Consider the following 12006-nt stretch of genomic DNA (forward strand, 5'->3'; position numbering starts at 1 on the left):
GTGTTTAGGTCTCCAGATTTCATCCTGGCAAGTTGGTTCATTTTGGTCAACCATGGAAATTCAGATTTTTGCTACTACTTAAAAGGGACTCAAGTAATAAAGAAGAGTCTGGAGTTGGAATGGGCTCAGCGTCATCTTCCTCATAGTTATGTTTGTCTTTCTGGGGGTCGTGGTCTACAGGGTGTAGCTTGGCTGCAGATAAACCCACTAGGGATCTCTCTGCCTCCTCCCTGGGCAGGTCCTCCCCATCTGGGTCCTTGAGTGCCTGGACTTCCCCAGGCCTACTACTTGTGAAACTATAACTGACTGACTTGAGATCAGCAATTTGTACTCCAATTAGTGTATGTGAGGTCACCAGCCAAAGAGTGACTCAAATTTGCACTGTCCCTTCTGGAAACAGAATTTGGCATTCAGAGAACATGGTGATGGGAAATACTTTTGGATTCCCCACCATGGGCCCTGGAAAGCACAGATACTCTGGGCCATGCCTTCTTCATGAAGAGTCAGCTCACTGCTCAACCTTGAACCCTATGAAGGGCCCCGGGGCATGGAAAGGTCCACACTGCAGATACAGCTCCTTACTCATCATGTGGGTTAAACCATTGGGAAGTCCCAAGAATTTGTGTTTTTGTTGTTGTTGTTGTTGGGTCGACAGCATATTGATCTACTCAGAAAAACACCAGACTTCCAGTCTACTCCCATTGAGCTGCTGGGCTGAGTGGGCTAACGGTGACTTCACATCTCTCGTAAAGACAAACCTTCTGATGCCCAATGGACATGTCCCACTTAACTGTGCCCTACTTCTATCCTGTAGACACTACCACTCTGGAAATGCACTCAAAATTAAGGTTGGGCCCTAGTCATGGTGACTTTGAACTTCTCTGGAATATATAAAATATACCTGTTGATTGGTGCATTTGTGCAAAGACAGATATGACTTTAAAACAAGACACAGACATTCATTATAGTTGGCTTACTTCACATTAAGCTACTAAAAACAGTCTTCTGTAATAAGATTGTATTAGTGCTCACTAAACATGCATTTCATTTAAACAAGGCAAAACACTTAATTTGGTCTGCAATACCCAATATTTTATATACAGCAGTCTTTTTTTTTTTTTTTTTAAATCACAATAGGCAACAAGATGGGTCTGGTTTTGTTAGGTAGGTTACCATTTGTGTTTAATTTTCAAAGAAACTCATCTTAGCTCAACTAGTGTAAACCATGTGAAGAAACAGCTGAGCCATCTTTTTTCCTCTTCTCTATGAATTAACCTTGAAATGTTCACAGCTTAGACACTACAGCCTGCTGGGGAAGAGGGTGGAGTGGAGGCCTACAGGCCCCTTTCAGAGCCCAGCCCCAGGGGGTCCCCTGTCCTGGGGAACCTGGAAGCCACCACCCGGAGGGCACGAGTGGCTCCAGACCCAGGTGGGGAGTTTTGTTTTTCAAACAAGCTCCTGGGAGCTAGCCATAGAATCCCGGGACTGGATTGCTTGGCCCCCTCTAGCCTCCCCAAGTCTTCGGTCTGAGAACAGAAACATTGGAATCAGAAGAAAAATAACAATAGGAATGATGAGACATCATAGAACGACGAACAGCACACAGTCCGTGCACGATGGCACGTCCATGCTCTCCACAAGCACGTTGGGGCTCTGGGCATTCCCACAACAGAGGAAGCTGAAGGCGGCACGGAGGAAGGTGCGTCTGACCGCACGGGGGACAGCATCACCATCAATATTGTTTGGCAAAAAAAAAAAAAAAAAAGTTTTGTTAAAAAGAAAGGTGGAAAGGGAACAAACACAAGCAGCAGCTCTACAATCCGTGGGGTGCAGAGCTCAGAACTGGCCGGCGCTGCTGGGGTCGCACTGCAGAAGGCGCACTATGGACGGGTCGCTCTTGGCCCCACGGATGAACTCCTCCAGGGACAGTTTTCCTAGAAAGCAAGAGGACAGGTGAGCGGGGGCTGGTGGCAGCTACACGGATGTAGGGTCCCACCACATCTAGGTGGCAGCAACCGCTCACCTTTTCCCTTCCCTCCTGCTCTCCCAGCCCACCACCGTGAGCGCCTCGGCCCAGCCAGCACCTAGGACAGCGGCCCCCAGGACAGCGTGCTGCTTCTGGGAGGCCCTGCTCACAGGGGTCAGATGGCCACATAGGACAGGTTCCCAGGAGGGGGCAGGCGGTTCTCACTCGGTGTTTGTGCAACAGATAGCTGACCTTTGCCTTTTTAAGAGAGCAGGCTGCACTCCTAAGGCACCACTTCCGTCATGGGGTTTCCCCAGAGCCTTCTGCCTCTTTGCGGTAGCCTTAGCTTTGCAGCAAGAGTCCCTCTCCCTCCATGGGAGCAGAGGAGCCCACACAGACTCTGGGGGGAGGGCTCCTTCTTTTGGACAACATGTGAGGAGGCTGCCCCTCCATCCAAAGTAAGAAAGTAACGAGGCTGAGGGGAGCCCTCAGGTCAATCCGAGCAGGCTGGAGGACACAGACTTGGGATCCCACTTTTATCCGTGGGTCCCCTTCCTTGCTGAGTAAGCTGGGATATGTGTGGGTCTACCTTCTGGAAGGTCCCTCTGTCGTATAGTTGGGGCAGGCAAAGCTTCTTCCCCTTTCCTGGTGCTTCCAGAAGGTCCCATTCTCAGGGGAAGCTGCCGGGGCAGCTCTAGATAGGAGCTTCCAGAGGGGACTTGCTCCCTTGACCCCAGTTAACACTGAACTTCAAATAAACAATTTTGGGGGTTCATTTAAGTGTGTCGCAAATATTGCATCGGGAATACTTCTCTAAAGAACATTTGTTCTTCATCAAAAATTCAAATTGATTGGGCCTCCTATATTCCATCTGCATCCCAACATCTAAGGTCCACTATTCTTGAGTTCAGCCTCCCTTTTCACTTCGGATTGTTTGGAATCTCCTCCTTGGTTTTGAACTGTAGGGGGCACCCTCCGGGCAGAAAGTGCTGGCCAATTCAATCCCCTCCTCCCCTGGCGGACACTGGGTGGGGAAGACCACGTGGCTCCGGGAAACCCAACACCTCCGGGCATGCGCAGAAGAGCCCAAGCGCAAGCCCTGGGCAGGCTGGGGTGAAAGCCGCCAGGGTCTGAGAGGAGTCACACCCAGTCCCTCTCTGCTTTCCACTGAGCTGACCTGCCCGGCTCCAGCCTGCTGTGGTCTCGGCCTGTCCCCACCTTGGTCCCTCTCTGTCTTGCACCTCCAGGGAGCATGTGAGATGAGCCCTTTCACAAAGACCTGTGAGCCAGATCCTTGCGGCTATCTTGTCCCTTAGTGGCATCTGCCTGCCTGAGGGGCCCCAGCCCCGCCCACAGTCCCCACTCTGAGAGAAGCCAAGCCCCCACAGCCTCCTACCATCTCTGTTGGTGTCCATCTGGCGGAAGATCTTTTCTGTCCTTTTCTCTGGGGTTGACTCATCTTCAGGCATTTTCATTACAGAGGAAACCATCTTATAGATCGCCTAGGGACAGAAATGATGTGATAGTAAGACAAGAAGTAATCGTAGTAAGATAGTAAGATAAGAGCTTTATCATTAAACATCCCAGAGAGAGGGGCGAAGGGAATGGCCCCGATGAGCCCAGGGAGCCAGTCCTGTTCCTGTTGATGTGCTGTAGAAAACCAGCGTGTGGTGACCAGCAAGGGTGGCCTGGCCAGTGGGGCTGGCTCCAGCCGTGAGAAGCCAGCAGGAAGGCTGTGTCGCCCCTTGTGTCTCAGACCCTCACGTGCATACAAATCCTCTGGGGATCTTGTGAAAATGCAAAATCTGATTGAGCAGGGCTGGGGGTGGGGGGTGGTCATGAGGCCTGGGATCCTGCATTTCTAATAAGCTTCTGTGTGGAGCTGCTGTTGCTCCTGAGAACCCCACTTCTAGCAGCAAGGCTGAGGGAGACATTCCTCAGGCCAGAAAGATAGGCCGGCATCTCTACACAAGTCTTACAAGGATAATAAGTGCCTAATGGTCTGCAATTGTCTGCCCACGCCTTCTCCCAGGTAGACATTACCAATCCATCCCGATGCTCTCTCCTCCGCCCCCCCCAACCCACCTGGCCCCTAAATGCAGCAGTAGCCTCACACTGCTTCCCAGCATGTTCCCAGGCATCCCCAAGATGAAGCCGTGTGCCACCCAAGCTCTGCACTAAATGATTATGCAACTCGAGGCTTGAGATAAATCGGGTACATCTGAACTCTGATGAGCAAAAACAGGGTTCTACTGAGTTTTGTAAGCAGTACTTAAACGGTCTCCCCCAATGCCACGGACCCCCCACACTACTCAGTAAAGGCCCTGGAGGCCTGTTGTCAAATGTAGTTTGGTAAACGAATGTGTCCTGGGACACTTGGAAACAAAGGGACATGGGGGACTTGGATCAAAAAGGCCTTTCGACGTTCCTCCCTGCCTACTGTATCTCATTCATACAGTAATGTCGTTCTTGGGGGTGGTGGTTCTCTTCCTGGATTCTCTACCTAAATCTTTTTAGGCAGTTGTGGGAGAGGTGTTCCTGAATCTCCTGGGTTTCAAGAGCTGTTCCTGAATCTGCTGGGTTTCAACTGCTTTTTAACTCAAAATAATCTTCCTGCCGAAGTGCCCATCATGGGGCATCCTGCCCTTGGCCCCCACAATTGTTTGGTCTGTCAAAAGCTATGGGTGCTCCCCTTAGAAACCAGGCACACACTGTGGCAGACAGCTCCAGGGGCTTGTGGATTTGAGGGCCCCCCCGAAGACCCCAGGTGAAGAAAATCCCTGATCTCCCTGTCCCATAGCTCATGCATTCACCCCTTCCCTTGGTCATTCCCCACCTATTTATTCACCAGCTATTACACGCCAGGCCTATCTGTCCCAGCCTGGCCCTCATGGAGTCACTGTCAAGGCAAATGTAACAGGGGAGCCTTCTTTGCCAGGAGGATTAGGGCAGGCTTCCATGAGGAGTGAGGCCAGCAAGGAGATGAAGGAAGTGGAGAGATCCCAGAGGAAAAGGACAGAGGGAAAGACCTGCGTGGACCCCCAAGTAGGAGGAATGGTAAAAAGGTGGAGAGCATGAGCACGGGGGAGCCTGCTACAAGATGTGGCCCCACAGCAGGTCAGGACGGACCCATGGGGCCCCCCAGGGAGCATGGGAAGGGATCTGTCATTCTCCAATAAGCCACAAAAAGATAGAAGTGATATGAATTTGGATTTACCTATTTGCATATACTCTCCAAACCTCCCTCTTACTTACAAGCAGTGGTATTCAGAGAATCAAAAAATTGTCATTCATCAGTTTTACTCATCAGTTATTTATTGAGTGTCTACTGTGTGCTAGGTGGCAGACAGTCAATTGTCAAAATGACCAACACAGTGTTTCTTATTCTGTATCTCCCCAATCCTCTGCCAGAGTGCTTGGGAGACACTGTATTGGTGACCAAAAGCACCCCATTTTGTATGACCCCCACTTAGATGGGTACAGTTATTCCAGTGTGCCTTCATAACTCTTGGGGAAGCCTTCATCTACGCCACCTCTGGCTCCCGTGATGGTGAGGAACTCTAAGCCTCTAAAAGTTGGGTCTCATGAAATCCTCCTTCTTGGAATTCTGATGGCAAGTCAACTGTGGACTAACCCAGAGATTAATTCTCCTGGTTGAACAAATGAATGAAAGATCATGCAAACAGATGACTTTGTGTGAGAAAATGAGGCCCCTGCATTCAACCCAAGGTCTTCAAGAGATTTAGCCTTTAGCGTTCAGGCCAAAGAAGTGGGGTTGGGACAGAGAAATAAAGATGGGTTAATATAAAAATCAAAAAAAGTCAGGATGCCTTTACATGAGTATATTTGCAAACAGGACTTCTGGAATGGGGCAAAGGCACAATGTTTAAGTGTATCGCAGGGCTTAGGAGGAAGTGAGGCATTCCAGACGTCTCTTTTGTAACTCTAGATTAGATTTTTTCTGTTTAATGCGCATCAACAGACAGAGATTAGTGAATTATTCACAAAACCAGGTCTATGATGTGTGTGGCACCAGAGCAGTGAGTGAAGAGCTGAGGTGACAAATCCCAATGGTCCCAAGATGAGGAAGTAGATGGCAGCCTGGAAAAAACCACATTTGGGAAATTGTCCCATTGTCCTCTTCCCATGGCATCAACAACCCAGAGCCGAATGCACTAGAACTTCAGAATCTAAGGCTCCCCAGCACGGGGAGAGAGAAGACACAAGGCCAGGCAGCCATCTGAAACAAATCATGTCTTTTATTAGCCCCAGTTCCCCCCCTTCCCTAAATTTAATGGGATTAAACCATGAAGAGGCCAGGCTACTTCCCTACTTATTTTTAGCAATGTCAATGAGAGCCCCGGCAGGGACATCCTGTTTTTAATTAAACTTGAAGAGCCTCATTCTTGAATCTGGGTAAACACAGAGCTAGAGGACACCCAAGAGCCCAGCTCTGGCTCTGCCCCTACGTAGGCTTGGGATGGCGCCGGCCCTGTGACCGGGGCTCTCTCTAGCTTCCTCATAGCCTATGTTTTTCTTTCTTTTTCCCTCTGAATGAACCACCTCTTGGGATGCTGGAAAAGGAGTCACGTCTGCACTGATAAAAGTTGTAGAATGATTGCAGGGCAGGCACAGTTCCAAGAGTTAAAGCACAACCTTCTCTCTGAAGGAAACCAGACCACCTGCTTTCACCAGAAGATGGAGGGTCCCATGACAACCAACCAAAAGCACAAGAGGTTAGGCAGTACAAGGTTGCATTTAGATTCTAGATAAAGAAGAACACCCCGCATAGAAGGATACTGCCCACCAGGAAGTGAGGGTGGAGAGAGGCCATGAGGATCTTTCTGGGAAACACTTTTGAAATAGGATCGATGTCTGTGTTTCTGGAATGGTGTAAGTAGTTTCTTGTTTAGTGCTTAGAAGAATACATGCAGTCAGGAACTTTCCTAATGTTCTCCCCAAGGAGCTGTAGGTACTTTTCCTGGGAGGGGAGGAGATGACACGGGCCCTGCTCCCTTTCAACCAAAGCAGCTCCATTCTTCCATTAGGTTTCATGGAAGACTTTGCCAGAAAAAGAGCAAACTCATCATTGCCCTCCCAAAACTTGTCCACCCTGTGGTCAAGTCAGACATCTTTGGTGCCTCTCTGTCATCTATCCTCACATCTGGCAGTCAGCAGACCCATTCAATCAGCCTCCTTCATATTTTCTGAAATCGGTCATTCCTCCTGCCATGGTCTTCTGTCAAGTCTGTGGCGGTACTCATCATTTTTCGATAAGGACAGTTAATGTTCTTTTTCAATCTTACCCAAAGTGCAATGCAAAAGCAGCTTCAGAGAGCCCCCTCCAAAGGGCCCTTTTATTACTGTCCTAACAGATGTTCCAGAGCTGTTATATTATAGGCCTTCACGTGTGGGGGGTGAGGGGGTAGGGATGAGTTTGATTGTGGAATGCTGACTTTGTGAAATAGCAGAGCAACAGCTCAGTGAAGATGTCACAAAGAGTAGGACATAACAGGGGCACATGGCTGGCTCGGTCGGTGGGGTGTGCGGCCTTGATCTCTGGGTTGTGAGTTCCAGCCCCCCGTGGGGTGTAGAGATTACTTAAACATAAAGTCTTAAAAAAAAAAGTTGGACCTAATGGAGCTGGAGATCTGGAAGTCATCAGCTGTTTCCTCCTTAACGTGGGGTTACCAAGGTTGTTGTAAAGATTCAGTGAGAGGAGGCATGTGCCGCAGGTGAAACACTGTCCTGCAAAACATCGTGTTCATCCAGAAGATGGCGGAGGTGAGAAGAATTCAGGTGACCTTCTTTGGAAAAAGGGTTTTCTTAGCTGTAATAAGGTTAAAATAAGATGAGGCTGGATTAGGACAGGCCCCAACCAATCCAGTGACTGGAGTTCATGTAAGAAGAAAGAAATCTAGACTCAGACTCACAGGGAGAGCGTCACGGTAGATGGAGGCAGAGGCTGGAGTGACGCGGCTGTGAGCCAGGCACACTGAGGGTTGTGTCACCACTGACGCTAGGAGAGAGGCATGTAACAGATGACCTCCCCTGCCGACCCCCAGGAGTCTCCAGAAGGAACCGACCTTGTTCACACCTTGATTTTGGACATTTGGCATCCAGAACTGAGACAATACATTTCTGCTGTGTGCCAAGCTGCCCAGTCGATGATAATTTGGGACGGCAGACCTAGGAGTCAGACACAGCGTGGAAAGCCCTTGGCACGGGGCTAGCCCTTGGTGAGCACTGAGGAGAGGAGACTTCTGCAGGAAACACGGGCTGTATTTGGAACTCTGCTTGGAAGTGTCCGTGTTCGGGCAGCAGAAGAAAGACGAGGAGGCCATGAAGGCTATGGGAAGGCCAAGAATGCCACAGGGAGGGACCTGCTGGAGAGGGGCACCTCACTCACATCACCAGATAGCACACTCCATGCTAAGAGTTAAACCCTTGTCATAAGATTAATCCCCTAATAAGAGGGTAAACCAAACACAATGGCGCGCACGAAGATTAGCTCTTCCAGAAAGTCAGTGGTCTAAGCAATGACTTTACAGCTGCCTCCAGGAGAGAAATCTTAAGTTGCATTCTGGGGTCACATCTGTGGTCCACGTTCAAAAATGGGAATTAGGCAAGGGTGTGGAGCTGAATTCCCAGGGGCCATATCAAAACGGATTAGAAGCTCTTGTCCCATCACCCACTCCCCACCCCTACCCCCGGAATCAAAAGAACCCAGTCTTTAAAGCTTCCAAGGAACGTATTAAAATTGATAGAGTATCTATGGCGTCAATTTAGAAAGAAGATCTGGAGAGAAAATGCAAGTGCCACTCAGGAAGTGGCTCTGAACGAAGGTAAAGAAGTTTCTCTGGTCCTCACTTTGGTCCTCAGCGGCACAGACACTCACAAGTGGGCTGGTGATCTTGCCACCAGCTGGGACTAACCCGTGCCTTTGTTTGGTGCTCCTGGAGGGCAGACATTTGCCTGGCCCCCACCGTCCCCTCCTTCCTCCTCATCCAGCTGCTGTGTAGGTATGTGAGCCTTTCATCACACGAGGGAATGAGAAAAAAAATTTCTAATGCTGCTAAAAAGAAACAGAAATGAAATCTTCCATGATGAGCTGCCAAGATGCGCCTAATCTCCTTCCCTCAGGTTGCACTCATTCCAAAATCCATGAAAAGGTAGATTAAAGGTGTCCTGACACCCGCCCAGCCTTCATTTAAAATGCCAATTAACCCATGTCACAACGAGGAGGGAGAGTCTGATTCCAAGACAGTAATGATCTGAACACCAGTATTTTTGAAGCAATCATTAACATCCAAGTAATAAAGATGCTAATTAGAAAATTGCCAACGTAGTTTTCAAAGTAAGTTTCCTGAGGACTGTTCTGGGTAACATGATGCCAGCCTGGGTATATCCTCTCAGAAAGTCTCTAACTTGAACTTGAGAACCAGTCCAGCTTTGGGGCATTCCTGGTGCCAACCACATTCTCTTCTGGAAAGCTGGTCATTCTTTCGTCAGAGTCCTGTGAGCATCGGAGTAGCCCGGAAGTTTTAGTTATTCCCAGATGGGCTGGTGTTTGGTGGGAAAGGTAAGAGATGAAGAAGGTCGGGAACTCCTAAAGTCATCTGTTCCAGAATATCTGTGAGTTCCATTTGTTGAGGGTTTCGTGGGGTTACCTCCTTCCTCTTTGTTAATATACATTTTATGACTAGGCGAATTCAACTTAAAAGTTTTTTTAAAAAAGACTTATTTATTTATTTGACAAAGAATGAGACCGTGAGAGAGGGAACACAAGCAAGGCGAGTGAGAGAGGGAGAAGCAGGCTTCCCGCTGAGCAGGGAGCCCGACACGGGGTCCCGGGCTCTGGCACCATGACCCAAGCCAAAGGCAGACAGACATCTAATGACTGAGCCACCCAGGCGCCCCTTAACTTAAACTTAATTGAAGATTCTATTACCTCGTCCTTTGGGAAACCATCTCCCTTTATTTAGCAGGAAAACATCCTGTCCTAGCTCTGGGAATTGCAATAGAATAATGGTAGCCAACATTTACCAAGCTCCCTCACAACCCAGGGAGTGGCCAAGCACTCAAGGGCAAATCAGCAACGTCCCTTCCCCACTCCCTCGGCCCCTTCCTTAGACCCTGTGCTGGGACGGGTGTTCGGTGCAGACCTGTCTCCAGCTGGGCTGACAGGTGGCTACATGAGGCAGAAGGCTTCTCCCAGGTCTCGGGGCCCCCATCTGGAGGAGAGGACCTGCTGTAACTGGAGGAAAAGGTCAGAGCTGTTATCTGTCTGGCTTATGACTCCTGAGGGGCAGTTTTGATGCAGTAATAAAATACTGGGCCTAAACCGTGTTCCTAAATTTGTCACTTGAAAAAAAACAAACACGTGAACGTGAAAATGCTCATTTAAGGCTCTAAAAATAAATCTGCATATGGTTTTGTTTGTTCATCCAGATGTTGATAGAGCACAAAATTATTTTTTTAAAAAAGGAACATAACTGCATTTTGGCATATGTGGTAGACTGAATAACAGTCCCCCCAAAGATATGCAGGTTGTTACCCCCAGAACCTGTGAATATGTCACCTTACATGCTAAAAGCGTGATGGGAATTAAGTTAAAGACTTGCAATCACAAGGTTCTCCTGACAGGTGTCTCCCAATGTAATGGCAAGGATCCTTCTGAGTGGAAGAGAGAAGCAAAGGGAGATGCCCGGAGAAATGCTGGTGTGAGAAGGACTCAATCCATCTAACCTTGCTGACTCTGGACATGCAGGAAGGGGGCCACAAGCCAAGGAATGCTTCCAGAAACCAGGAATGGCAAGGAAACACATTTTACCCTAAAACATCCAGAAGGAATGCAACCTATGGACACCTTGATTTTTCGTCCAGTAAAACTGAGTTCAGATCTCTGACCTGGAGAACTGTTAAAATCATAACTTTGCGTTGTTTTAAGCAACTATGTTTACGGTAATCTGTTAGAGCAACAAAAGGAAACTCCCTGGCTGTTATGTCAGTATTGGAGTCTACAACAGACTAAAGCTCGCCCCATAAAAAATATTCTGTGATTGCCAACGCTAAACTCCGAAAAGCAACCTCAGGGAAGAAAAACTGGAAAATTTACAGAATCCCACACTTCATTCTTGTCGAGCCTAATTATAAACTCATTTGGACCCCAATCCACACCTTGACCAGTCTTTAGGGTCTGTCAGTGAACACCATGAATTTATTAAACTGCTTGAATTTCTGAGTCTTGGAAGAACAGAAATTCACCCAAGAATTCACACTTCGGTGCCTGCCATCGAGTTGCGGGTTTTACTCACTTTAACAAATGGAAGCGTCCTTTGTGAATGATTCTGGGGCCCACATCTTGCCCCCGTCTCATCACCCCCTAACAAAGATGTACCTAACACAAAGCAGAAACCCAAGGGACAGTGACTGGTCTGAAGTAGGCGCAGCTCTGCAGAGGTCCTTGCTGGAGGGCGGGAACCAGCTGCAACCAGCACCCCCTCCGCGCCCCACCCCCCAAGAACCCGCACACTGGTACACGGCTTCCTGGGACAGGCCCAGCGTCCGGAGTGCTGGCCTTCGCTTTCTAGGTGGGGAGAGAAAAGAGGAAACGAACGGAAAGTCTGATAGTGTCCAACCCAGGGCTCAGCACAAGAATAAGGCAGAATCCGGAACTGTCCGTTTGCAAAGGAGCAGAACAGAATAACCTAGCCCTTCGTAGGAAAATGGCTCTAAATTTAATTGAATTTCTTTGGCAATTTGGAAAGCGCCTCAGGGTGCTGCAATGTTTCCTCCCCACGGTTATGAATATTAATCATTGGAGGGCGGAGTCCCCATGGTCATGAATATTAATCATCGGAGACAGGGCTGCAGGAAACAATCAAGGAGACTTGAGGTTTCCATTTGCAGGCTCCTCAAAAACCCTGAGTACATAAGCATTTATTAAGGACTCCGAGTCCTTCCTGTGATGACCTGGAAACTTCCCCTGGGCCTGTGAGCGGACTGAGCTACTTATGGTTCGGGGGTGTAAAGGAGAA

General features: G+C 48.8%; 1 protein-coding gene across 4 annotated transcripts in view; it reads right to left on the reverse strand.

Annotated features, from left to right (window-relative positions):
- The window catches only part of NCALD (neurocalcin delta), a 382803-nt gene continuing 370797 nt past the window's right edge, over positions 1–12006 (reverse strand). For 3 of the 4 annotated variants that reach the window (XM_032316829.1, XM_032316830.1, XM_032316831.1), the window contains 2 exons: positions 3363–3468; positions 1821–1934 (listed from right to left, as the gene is read on the reverse strand). In XM_032316829.1, the coding sequence (XP_032172720.1) occupies positions 1837–1934; positions 3363–3468 (204 nt within the window). In that variant the 3' untranslated portion in view covers positions 1821–1836. Of the gene's footprint in view, positions 1935–3362; positions 3469–12006 lie in introns of all 4 variants that reach the window. The other variant, XM_032316832.1, reaches the window with a different exon arrangement.

The sequence above is a fragment of the Mustela erminea genome, chromosome 16, assembly GCF_009829155.1.
Source record: "Mustela erminea isolate mMusErm1 chromosome 16, mMusErm1.Pri, whole genome shotgun sequence".
Taxonomy (NCBI): Eukaryota; Metazoa; Chordata; class Mammalia; order Carnivora; family Mustelidae; genus Mustela; species Mustela erminea.